The 13,078-nt window shown below is 45.1% G+C and overlaps 1 protein-coding gene across 1 annotated transcript in view; it reads right to left on the bottom strand.

Annotated features, from left to right (window-relative positions):
• Positions 1-13,078, bottom strand: part of LOC137544534 (vomeronasal type-2 receptor 26-like) — a 48,645-nt gene that overhangs the window by 3,330 nt on the left and 32,237 nt on the right. The window contains exons 5-8 of the mRNA XM_068265624.1: positions 11,455-11,682; positions 6,718-6,855; positions 4,512-4,649; positions 1,370-1,493 (exon numbers count right to left, since the gene is read on the bottom strand). Coding sequence (XP_068121725.1) covers positions 1,370-1,493; positions 4,512-4,649; positions 6,718-6,855; positions 11,455-11,682 — 628 coding nt within the window. The remainder of the gene's footprint in view (positions 1-1,369; positions 1,494-4,511; positions 4,650-6,717; positions 6,856-11,454; positions 11,683-13,078) is intronic.

The raw sequence follows: 13,078 nt of genomic DNA, 5'->3' as shown, positions 1-13,078 counted from the left end.
ACCCACACAGACATGGGGAGAACATACACATTTCTTGCAGATGTTCTGGCTGGGATTGAGACTGGGGACCCAGCGTTGCAAGGCAGGAACGCTAGCCAGTACGCCACTGTGCTGCCCTATCTAGATAATCTGGGTAGTCTTGATATTTCATTGTTCTCTGCACAAATTTAGAGAACGTGCTAGATGCAGCAACGCACCCCAAATTACAGCCAACTCTCCCCCATGTTTCACAGTAGGCAGTGTGTTCTTTTCTTTAAAGGCTTATTTTTTTTCCACTGTGGACTACTGTCCTGACAAAATTTGCCAAAAAAATCTTCACAGTGGAAGTGTGGATAGGCGATACTAGTTTTAACAAATTCCAGTTTGGCTGTTATATGTTTTTTCTCTCAGTTGAGCTCAGCACCTTGACTTTGAAACTCAGCTTTTTGCTTTTGTCTACTGTTATCACTATCCTCCTGCTCATTGCCGAGTAATTTGTCCTCTTTCAGCCGTGCCCAGATGGGTGGCTACATTCCTATGGAACTTAAAGGGAACCAGAGGCCCCAGAAAAAAGATTTTATACATACCTGGGGCTTCCTCCAGCCCCATAAGCCTGCATCGCTCCCACGCCGCCATCTTCCGCTGCCTGTATCCGGCGGTACCGAGTCCCGTAGTTTCGGCCATTCTGAGTCAGCACGCGGCCAATTGTCTGCATCACAGGGGCTCCCGGCATACCCTTACGCGTGCCGCTGCATACTGCGCAGCGTAAGGGTATGGAGGGAGCCCCTGCTCATGCGGACAATTGGCCGCGTCCGCCGGAAGTGATGGGACCTGGTACCGGCGGATCCAGGAAGCGGAGGATGGCGGCGTGGGAGCGATGCAGGCTTATGGGGCTGGAAGAAGCCCCAGGTATGTATAAAATCTTTTTTCTTTTTACAAGTCCGGCGTCTCTGGTTCCCTTTAAGCTTCTTGATAATTATTGCTACTCTTGTTACAAGAACACCAAGCTGCCTGAAGATGGTCTTATAGCTTTTGCTGTTAACATGCTTGACTATCATTTTCTTTCTGATCTCCTCAGACTGCTCTTGCCTTTTCTTCCTCTGGTCTATGTTCAGTGAGGGAAATACTATAATGGCAAACAGCAATAAATAATACCAGTTGCCTAATATCTTGCTGATCTTCCTGGCCTCAGTAGTGTCTGAATCACACCCCTGAAACAAACGTGGCGAATACAGTCAGCTTTCAGTCAGAGCACCTGATCTGCATGCTTGTCCTGGGTGTAAGCAGAACAGCTAGGCAACTGAAATAAATGTGTCAGCCCGACTTGAGATAATTATTATTACTCCTACTTCGACTAGTACTACTTCTTCTACTTAGTGGATGAGCTCACCTGGTACAGCAGTGATTTCCCCGTCAGCGCACCTCACACAGTCGTAGCAGCAGATCTGCATTCCCTCCTTCAATGCCTTCCTGTACCCGGGAGGACAGCTGGGGCTGCATGTGGAATTGGGGACCTGCGGAGAAATAGCAATGATAAAAAAAAGTCTGTAGTTTTATGAAAAGAATAAACTATATATCTTCAGTGGTTGTGCAAAACAGCCTACAGCACCACCTACTGATAGTCTCTAGGAAGGTGTCGCCGCCTCCAAGAGAGAATAAGAGAGCCCGGTGGTGCTGTACCGTTAGGTTCAGAGAACACAAATGTATGGGTATAGAAATTATACTCACAGAGACGGGGTGCAATCTTTGCAACCACCGAATACGCCTGCGGCAGAAATAACCGTCCTCGCTTGGTTTCCAGATGAAACTGATTGCTGGATGGTTGTTCTCTCTGTAGTGGAGGGGCTACAAAGTGTACTACCTCCTGAGGAGGCCTAAGACTGAACCGTAAAAAAGTTGGGTGGAGGCACCCAATGTAGGAAGTGGGCCTAGAGCTATGTGCTGTTCATGTCTATAAATATATACAGTGTATATATATATATATATATATATATATATATATATATAGGCAATCGATTACCTCTCCAGATGATATGACTCCAGCCTGGTAAGGAGAAGTTTTTATTCACACAAAACAGGTATGACAACACGTTTCGTGGATTTTTACCCACTTCCTCAGGACCTGATGGAGGATGCGGGCAAGTATCCATGAAACGCGTTGTCATACCTGTTTTGTGTGAATAAAAACTTTTCCTCACCATACTGGAGTCATATTGTCTGTCCACTCAATTTCTTTACAGTACAGCACCTCCTGGACGCCCATCTCAGTCATTACAAACAAAGTTATATTATTACTGTTATCATTATATAAGGACCACTCTCATGAAAAATGATAAAATCTTAAATTCATAAGTGTAAAATGTACATTTCATATAGAATGAAATGCACTTTATTTTTTTCCCTATGTCACTGTCACTTAGAGTAGGAAGTTAAAATCTGACAGGTCCATCTCCTCATAGGGTTTTCTCAGGTTTTTTTTTTTTTTTCAAAAGGACTTAGTGCTTGTTCAGATTGAGTTCGGCTCGCGTGTCCATCCGCATTGGGCTGTTTTTGAGGCATCTTTTTTTCCGATTCCCGGCGCTTGGGTGGGCGATTCGTTTTTGTGCTTAGCGGTTTTCTAAGCGTTTTTTTTCCGATCGGTTTTGTAATTCCCTCCCTGATGCAAGTCAGGAAGTAAACTCTTTGACCCGGTAAAGAATAAATACAATGTATTTATTCTTAAAAATGCAATTGCTACACAAAGCGATTTGGTGAGCGTTTTGCGTTGCTCCTATACTTTTCATTGAGGCGGAAGCACCTTAAAAATGGTCCAGGCACCACTTTACTGAACGGACAGCGCACAAGCCGTGCTGATATGAACCTTCAAATAGAGATTCATTGTCCACGCGGTCGGGGGGGGGGGGGGGGGGGGTTGACGATTTTAAAAATCAACTGCATGTAAAAGCCCTTACTGAATAGCAGTGGCTCAGTCCAACTGTCTAAACAGTGTGCAAACAAGTAGGAAGGCTGGGTGTTGAACAGTATTTTTGTACATCCTTTACAGGGATTGCATGTGTAAAGAATAATGGAAATGCTGAAAACCTCCTATGAGGAGATGGACAAGTCCAAAACCTGTCAGATCTGTCTGTGTTTACTGCTTACTGTATGTTACTGTTACATAAACTCCATATATTCGGCGGCCTCGTGTTCAAATTATTGCACCACCCGTAAGGGGAGTCGCTCTGGTACCCTGAACAATATTCAACCTATATCTAATAACCAGAGCTACTACTTGTGCTTATAAATTTATTCTTGAGTCTGCAAAATAATTAATACAAAACATAGTTCACACTACTTAAAACAGACACAGAAGAAACTGTACCCGGGATAAAGACTTTGTGAAGGAGGGACGGGAATTAAGTGTAAGATTAAAAGAGAGGGGTTACCCTGGAGAATTGGTTGAACAAGAATATCAGAAAATGATTGAGACGAAAAGGGAGGAACTGAGAAAGGGACGTTCCCCCCGTAAAAAAGTGTGTGTGTGTGTGTGGGGGGGGGGGGCGAGATGGCAAATACCCCATTAGATTCATTACAGCGTATGGAGCCCATTGGTACCCGTTACAAAGAGTGCTACAGAAACATTGGGGTGTATTATTATTGGACAAAAGAATTAAAAATCTAGTGGGTGAAAGACCATATATGACGGCCAGAAAGGCCCCTAATTTGAAAAATAAATTGGTGAGATCAGAATATGTGAGAAAAGAAAAGGAGACTTGGCTCAATAAATTTCCGCAAAAATTTTGATTGTTTAGTTGTGGAAATTGCATTGTATGTGACCTGGTAGAAAGAACGAAAACCTTTTCGAATGCGAAAGGCACTAGAACCTTTCAAATCAGAGATAATATAAATTGAAACTCAGAGAGAGTTGTCTATTGTATCAAGTGTCCCTGTAACTTAATGTATATAGGAAAAACAAAACGGCGATTAGGTACTCGTATTGGGGAACATGTAAAAAATATCGAAAAAGCCGAAAAGGACAGTCCGCTAGGTCTACATTTTGCACGTTATCACAATAGAGACCCTACCACATTACGTTTCAAGGGAATTGTGAAACAAAAGGTGTCACACAGGGGAGGTGACATTGAAAACGAACTTTACAAAATTGAAGCAACTTGGATCTATCGTTTGGGGACACGAATCCCAGAGGGACTGAACTCTGATCTAAATATGGTCTATTTCCTGAAATAAATAATGGGGATATAGTGAAGAACCAAAGAAAGATGGGACTTTATGTGAATTATATTACACAATCATAGTTATGAGGAGCTAATGGTTGGAAGAAATGAGGAAGGAATTGTATTAAATTTGCCCTCAATGTGACAGAAACAAAGATGGTGGATCGTGACAGGGGAGGAGCTGGAGGCAGTACTGTGAAAGAGTTATAAAGAGGTGTTGTTGCAAGGAGAAGCCAACCCCACGCACTTTGAGAAAGCCCCGTGGGCGGGGCGAAACGCATCAGTGGGCGGGGCCCAGCTGACCACGTGAGCGCTCACCATCCCAGGATGCCGGGACACGCCAAACATATACCTCTTGCACTGCGGGGACACGGAGACCGGAGCAGCCAGCTGAAGGAGCCTGAATGAGGTGACGCGGACCAGCGTCGGGCGGACCAGCCCTGAGTTAAACTCCCTCTGGAGAGGAAAAAACAGCTGACGGCAAGGTCGTGAGTATCAGCGGTCACGCAAATTGTACAGTGCACATCCAGTACGGAAGTCCGTAAGCGGACGGAAGTTTGAGAAATTGAAATGAATTGCTTGCAGTCACCTTTCCAGCCAGCCCATGTGAAGTGATCTTGGTCATGACATAAGAACTGAAGTTAAGTCGAGAGGCTATGTCCCCATTATAGCGAAATAGCATGGAAGAAACAAACTCCTATTGAGAACGGGACATTGGGTGGGTGACCATAGTAACATGTTAAGAGTGACAGTGCACTGTCAAATTGAGTGTGAATGAAGAGGCCTAAAAGTGTGCACCTGGTGGAGGGCCCACAATTGTCCAAACATGACTTGGTAACCGATTGATATGCATAGGCGTAGCTGGGCGATCAATCAGGTAATACACCGTCATTTGGACAGTGGGAGAAGACTGTTCAGCTCACGTGGTCTGGGTTGTTTTTAGAGTTTTAAGTAGTGTGAACTATGTTTTGTATTAATTATTTTGCAGACTCAAGAATAAATTTATAAGCACAAGTAGTAGCTCTGGTTATTAGATATAGGTTGATTACTGTATGTTACAGCAACATTTAGAAAATAAATGAATAATAAAATCTATAGTGAATTTTACTCAGAGAGAAATGTACACCTTGCAAGTGTGGGTTTAAATCTTACACGTTTGTGCAATAGTGGTCCTTTAATCATTATACTTACCGTATATACTCGAGTATAAGCTGACCCGAGTATAAGCCGACCTGAGTATAAGCCGACCTGAGTATAAGCCGGCCCGAGTATAAGCCGACCCGAGTATAAGCCGACCCAAGTATAAGCCGACCCGAGTATAAGCCGACCCGAGTATAAGCCGACCCGAGTATAAGCCGACCCCCCAACTTTTACGTAAAAAAACCCTGAAAAAATAATTGACCCGAGTATTAGCCGATGGTAAAAAATGCCACAACTACAACACCACTCACAGTCATGACCGGTCACAACCATAAAAGGGAAAAGTAGCATAAAGTCAGTAGATAGCAATATGGGTAATATATTCAGCCGGTTTTGTGATACATTTGTGATTCATGCACCTCTGCTACATTGCACAGGCAAATCATTACAACTGGCTCGTCCATTGAAGCAGGGACAGATCTAGACCAAGTTGCCCCAAGTTGCGCCTGAGGCAAGGTCAGGTTTTGGCGCCTAAACTGCCATTCACTATCCAAATTTTGCCGCCTTTTTAAGAATTCAACAAACTGCGCCTGGGGCAAGAGACCCGGCTCAATAAATTTCCGCAAAAATTTTGATTGTTTAGTTGTGGAAATTGCATTGTATGTGACCTGGTAGAAAGAACGAAAACCTTTTCGAATGCGAAAGGCACTAGAACCTTTCAAATCAGAGATAATATAAATTGAAACTCAGAGAGAGTTGTCTATTGTATCAAGTGTCCCTGTAACTTAATGTATATAGGAAAAACAAAACGGCGATTAGGTACTCGTATTGGGGAACATGTAAAAAATATCGAAAAAGCCGAAAAGGACAGTCCGCTAGGTCTACATTTTGCACGTTATCACAATAGAGACCCTACCACATTACGTTTCAAGGGAATTGTGAAACAAAAGGTGTCACACAGGGGAGGTGACATTGAAAACGAACTTTACAAAATTGAAGCAACTTGGATCTATCGTTTGGGGACACGAATCCCAGAGGGACTGAACTCTGATCTAAATATGGTCTATTTCCTGAAATAAATAATGGGGATATAGTGAAGAACCAAAGAAAGATGGGACTTTATGTGAATTATATTACACAATCATAGTTATGAGGAGCTAATGGTTGGAAGAAATGAGGAAGGAATTGTATTAAATTTGCCCTCAATGTGACAGAAACAAAGATGGTGGATCGTGACAGGGGAGGAGCTGGAGGCAGTACTGTGAAAGAGTTATAAAGAGGTGTTGTTGCAAGGAGAAGCCAACCCCACGCACTTTGAGAAAGCCCCGTGGGCGGGGCGAAACGCATCAGTGGGCGGGGCCCAGCTGACCACGTGAGCGCTCACCATCCCAGGATGCCGGGACACGCCAAACATATACCTCTTGCACTGCGGGGACACGGAGACCGGAGCAGCCAGCTGAAGGAGCCTGAATGAGGTGACGCGGACCAGCGTCGGGCGGACCAGCCCTGAGTTAAACTCCCTCTGGAGAGGAAAAAACAGCTGACGGCAAGGTCGTGAGTATCAGCGGTCACGCAAATTGTACAGTGCACATCCAGTACGGAAGTCCGTAAGCGGACGGAAGTTTGAGAAATTGAAATGAATTGCTTGCAGTCACCTTTCCAGCCAGCCCATGTGAAGTGATCTTGGTCATGACATAAGAACTGAAGTTAAGTCGAGAGGCTATGTCCCCATTATAGCGAAATAGCATGGAAGAAACAAACTCCTATTGAGAACGGGACATTGGGTGGGTGACCATAGTAACATGTTAAGAGTGACAGTGCACTGTCAAATTGAGTGTGAATGAAGAGGCCTAAAAGTGTGCACCTGGTGGAGGGCCCACAATTGTCCAAACATGACTTGGTAACCGATTGATATGCATAGGCGTAGCTGGGCGATCAATCAGGTAATACACCGTCATTTGGACAGTGGGAGAAGACTGTTCAGCTCACGTGGTCTGGGTTGTTTTTAGAGTTTTAAGTAGTGTGAACTATGTTTTGTATTAATTATTTTGCAGACTCAAGAATAAATTTATAAGCACAAGTAGTAGCTCTGGTTATTAGATATAGGTTGATTACTGTATGTTACAGCAACATTTAGAAAATAAATGAATAATAAAATCTATAGTGAATTTTACTCAGAGAGAAATGTACACCTTGCAAGTGTGGGTTTAAATCTTACACGTTTGTGCAATAGTGGTCCTTTAATCATTATACTTACCGTATATACTCGAGTATAAGCCGACCCGAGTATAAGCCGACCTGAGTATAAGCCGGCCCGAGTATAAGCCGACCCGAGTATAAGCCGACCCGAGTATAAGCCGACCCGAGTATAAGCCGACCCGAGTATAAGCCGACCCGAGTATAAGCCGACCCGAGTATAAGCCGACCCCCCAACTTTTACGTAAAAAAAACCCCTGAAAAAATAATTGACCCGAGTATTAGCCGATGGTAAAAAATGCCACAACTACAACACCACTCACAGTCATGACCGGTCACAACCATAAAAGGGAAAAGTAGCATAAAGTCAGTAGATAGCGATATGGGTAATATATTCAGCCGGTTTTGTAATACATTTGTGATTCATGCACCTCTGCTACATTGCACAGGCAAATCATTACAACTGGCTCGTCCATTGAAGCAGGGACAGATCTAGACCAAGTTGCCCCAAGTTGCGCCTGAGGCAAGGTCAGGTTTTGGCGCCTAAACTGCCATTCACTATCCAAATTTTGCCTCCTTTTTAAGAATTCAACAAACTGTGCCTGGGGCAAGAGACCCGCTTGCCCCCCCCCCCCCCCCCCCCCCCCAGATCCGTCCCTGCATTGAAGTAATGCATTGTTACATAAACTGTGAGACAATGGTATAAGATCATCACGCTTATCAGAAATGCAAGCAAGCCTAAAATAGCGTTATCCCCATCTATGTCCCCCATCCTATGCATGCGTTATAATGGTGCATCTTTAGTTCCCCACAAGTCTCTTACCAGTGCCAAAGCAGAGTGATGTGCTGCTGCTTCCAGGCTGGGGTTATAATGGTGTGGCTATAATTGTCAGTGCTGTGTGCATCTTTTCCTCCCCTGGGTTTCATATCAGTGCCAGAGCAGAGCGATGTATTGGATCGAGGCCGGCGGTATAACGGTAAGGCTATAATTGTGTGCATGTTTAGCTCCCCTGAATCCATGTCCGTTACCGTGGAGTGGAGCGATGTGTTGGTTCTGTGCCGGCAAATTGCATTGCGGTGCACAGCATTTACTCACAGTACCACGCTGGTTGAGGAGTCTCATCTCTATGACGTCCTGCAGTGGCGCCTTTAATTAGGCGCGCCACTGCAGGAACCAAAACTAGGATGTAAGCAATCTGTTGGGGACTTTACAGGGTTAATCTATGTCAGATGCACTTAATACTGTTCATAGTTATCCTGCACAAGAAATAAACCTTAAAGAGAACCTGAGGCGGGGTTCTTACATCGCAATCCCCATACAGAGGCTGGGTCTGTCTATAGAGCCCAGCCTCTGTTGCTAGTTAGTTTCCTCCAAAGACCCCCCCCCCCCTGCGCGCTGTCAGACCCCATAAAACACAGCCGCACTATGCGGCTGTGTTTACCTCACGAATGTCAGTCTCGGCTGCTCCCCCGCCTCCTGAATCGCTCCGGTCCCCGCCCGCGTCCCTTCCCTCCAATCAGCGGGGAGGGAAGGGACGTGGGCGGGGTCCGGATCGATTCAGGAGGCGGGGGAGAGCGGAGACTGACATTAGTGAGATAAACACAGCCGGCCAGCGCGGCTGTGTTTTATGGGGTCTGACAGCGCGCAGGGGGGGCTTTGGAGAAAACTAACTAGCAACAGAGGCTGGGCTCTATAGACAGACCCAGCCTCTGTATGCAGATTGCGATGTAAGAACCCCGCCTCGGGTTCTGTTTAAAGTGAATGGGAACCGCATTTGAAAAAAAATTAAGCAAATACTTACCTAAGGAGAGGGAAGGCTCTGGGTCATATAGAGCCTTCTGTCTCCTCTCTCGGTGCTCTCTATCCTGTTCTGGCTCCCCTACCCCCCCCCCCCCCCCCGTTTCAATCCCCCGCAGAAAGGGTATTTGGATGTCTTCGGGATCTGTGTCCTCCCGAAGACGTGCGGCTCCATACTGCACAGGCGTGAGCGTGCAAGAGAGCGTGCTTGCACAGGTGCAGTAGAGGGCCGCCCTTGTTCAGGAGCACTCGGGCTCCCTGAAGACTTCTGAAGCCTCCTTCGGCCGGGTAAAGCAGTATTTGATTAATTTAGTCAAATACTGCTACCGGGCGAGCCAGCACTGGAACGAGGGGACCAGGAGAGGAGCCGGAAGGCTCTATAGGACCCAGAGCCTTGCCTCTCCTTGGGTAAGTATCTGTCTCATTTTTTTAAATGCGGTTCCCATTCACTTTAAACAACATCAGACCCTTTTCTGCGCGGTAGCAGGATAGCGTGTGGCAATGGAGATATGAGCTGCCGGCTGCATGAACCAGCCCTTAGCCTTCAGCAACACCACTATTTTCTGGTCCAGGTTTGGGCTGCAGATGTTTACCAGCAGAGAAATGTAAATTACATGCATACATAAGGGAAATCTGGATGCAGGTTGCTATTGCAAATTACTGGTGGCCTTAATTACTATTCCCCCTACAGGCCACCATAGACTCAGGGGTAAGATGGCAGCTATTGCTGGTGGCCTTATCTACTATTCCCCCTACAGGCCACCATAGACTCAGGGGTAAGATGGCAGCTATTGCTGGTGGCCTTATTCACTATTCCCCCTACAGGCCGCCATGGACTCAGGGGTAAGATGGCAGCTATTGCTGGTGGCCTTATTCACTATTCCCCCTACAGGCCGCCATGGACTCAGGGGTAAGATGGCAGCTATTGCTGGTGGCCTTATTCACTATTCCCCCTACAGGCCGCCATGGACTCAGGGGTAAGATGGCAGCTATTGCTGGTGGCCTTATTCACTATTCCCCCTACAGGCCACCATAGACTCAGGGGTAAGATGGCAGCTATTGCTGGTGGCCTTATTCACTATTCCCCCTACAGGCCGCCATGGACTCAGGGGTAAGATGGCAGCTATTGCTGGTGGCTGATTTCACTATTCCCCCTACAGGCCGCCATGGACTCAGGGGTAAGATGGCAGCTATTGCTGGTGGCCTTATTCACTATTCCCCCTACAGGCCGCCATGGACTCAGGGGTAAGATGGCAGCTATTGCTGGTGGCCTTATTCACTATTCCCCCTACAGGCCGCCATAGACTCAGGGGTAAGATGGCAGCTATTGCTGGTGGCCTTATTCACTATTCCCCCTACAGGCCGCCATGGACTCAGGGGTAAGATGGCAGCTATTGCTGGTGGCCTTATTCACTATTCCCCCTACAGGCCGCCATGGACTCAGGGGTAAGATGGCAGCTATTGCTGGTGGCCTTATTCACTATTCCCCCTACAGGCCGCCATAGACTCAGGGGTAAGATGGCAGCTATTGCTGGTGGCCTTATTCACTATTCCCCCTACAGGCCACCATGGACTCAGGGGTAAGATGCCAGCTATTGCAGGTGGCCTTATCTACTATTCCCCCTACAGGCCGCCATGGACTCAGGGGTAAGATGGCAGCTATTGCTGGTGGCCTTATTCACTATTCCCCCTACAGGCCACCATAGACTCAGGGGTAAGATGGCAGCTATTGCTGGTGGCTGATTTCACAGTTTTTTTGTAATTTGGGCTCCGTCTTCTACCGGCACCCAAATTACCCTTTGAGAGCCGCTATAGCCATAAATAATTCACATTACAGTCTATGGAAGTGGCCAAATGTCCGACACCCTTTTTACCAATGTACATTTTATGTGTATGTGTCTTAAATTTTACCATTTTTATGCTAGTTGTCCTTTAATTACTATCTAGGTAATAATTTTTTACAAAACTTTTTCACATCATACAAAAACAATGCTTGATTAAATAGATGCAGTTAACAGTTGTCCTAAACTTTTAGATTTAGAACCACTTGTCTACGCTTGTAGCTACTTATTCCCGAAAAAGTGAACAGTAAGTAAACAAATAAAGACAAATACACGAGTAATTTACCCCATTAAAAATGGACGGCCACACTATTTCAGACTTGTTGATGAAAAACTGTTCATTGTCTGGTTTTGACGAATCAAAAGTTCCAACTTGTTTAAATGTAACCGGTTTATTTTCAAAAATATTCCAGTTTATGATGTCATAGCGGCCAGGAAATTGTCCTCTTTCATCAAAAAATATATCACCCCCTGTGGCCATTTTTAAACGGATTTTCTTTAAGTAGCGATTCAGCTGGAACAGATAAATAGGATAAATTATGAACAGAAGACAGTTATATGTGCAAACAGATGTTCATGGACAAATGCTTTAGAATACTTATACCTTAAAGTGGACCCAAATCAAAAATACAAGATTTCAGAAATAAAATCTATTTTATAATTTATAATAATAAATAGCTGCCTTTTTCAGCTGCATGATGACAATTATAAAGTATTTTACATTTATTGGAGGAACCCCTCCCTTTCTTTCCTATTGCTGGGACAGAATCCGGCAGACTGGTATGAGATAAAAAGCAAAAACAAAACACAGGCTGCTACTGATGATGTCACAGGGGAGGTGATCTCAGCTTGTGTGAGATTTCACATAGACGACGCCCCTGTGAGGGAGGGTAGCTGATGACAAACACACCCATGATCGAAAACCTCCTACTAAGCTCAGAAGTAATGGCTGCCACCTGTATAACCCTAGTTATGAAAAGAGAAGGGTGAAAAGCATGCACTGAAAAGCTCATAGGCTTGAAGGAGTGTTTATTTATCATTGTATGTGTCAGAGTGGTGCAACTAAAGATTTTGAATTAAAAAAATGTCTGGTTTGGGTCCGCTTTAAGGGTAACTGAAGTGATAAGTAACAATAATAGTCAGGGTTACCTTCAAGGCAACTACTGTACAAGCAGGTGGAGAGATTGAACCCGACCCCACTTGGGTTAAGAAGCTGCTCTCTGTAGTGAAGAAAGCTTTAACACCCCTCCACTAAGGGTGGACAATCAACAACAAAAACAATGTAACAGAGGCGCCAGCAAGTGTAAAATATATAAAAAGACTAGCCGAGAGGGAGGAGCACCCCTTTAGTCTCTGTGGCTCTTGATTGACAGATGCAGGACATCTGCTATACTTGTAACATATGCCATAGAAGGTAATTTAGACATGGGAGAATATGTGATTAAATAAGGGGAACAACTGGGGATGTGGATGATACCTGTAACTTTGTGTGGAAAACAGATATGTTTCTAAAATAAACTATGACTGGGAGCTTTCTACAACTCATGCCCATTGATATATATAGAGTAAAAAATATGGGAACGTGTGGTGATCACGCCTTTGACATTTATGATCATGTTGAAATTGAACAACCTGAAATAAGAGATAATTGTGGTTCTGTACATCTGCTCGTAAGTGAAAGACTACGTGGAATACCCTAGGGGGAATATGGGTATGCAATCAGAGCAGCAGGAATACATGTTAGTGATAGGTTGGAGGTTTTGTGATTGAAGTGGCAATGCCCCATGGGTCAATACTACTGTAAACCAATCGCCTGACGGTGCCCAATCACTGAGTCCTCTCCCCCGCAGAAAAAGTGACAGCTTTTCTCGGAAACTTCGCTTTTTCTGACTCCTATGTCCCTCTAAGCT

Source organism: Hyperolius riggenbachi, chromosome 1 (assembly GCF_040937935.1).
Source record: "Hyperolius riggenbachi isolate aHypRig1 chromosome 1, aHypRig1.pri, whole genome shotgun sequence".
NCBI classification, from domain to species: Eukaryota; Metazoa; Chordata; class Amphibia; order Anura; family Hyperoliidae; genus Hyperolius; species Hyperolius riggenbachi.
This window is presented reverse-complemented; position numbering and strand designations above follow the sequence as displayed.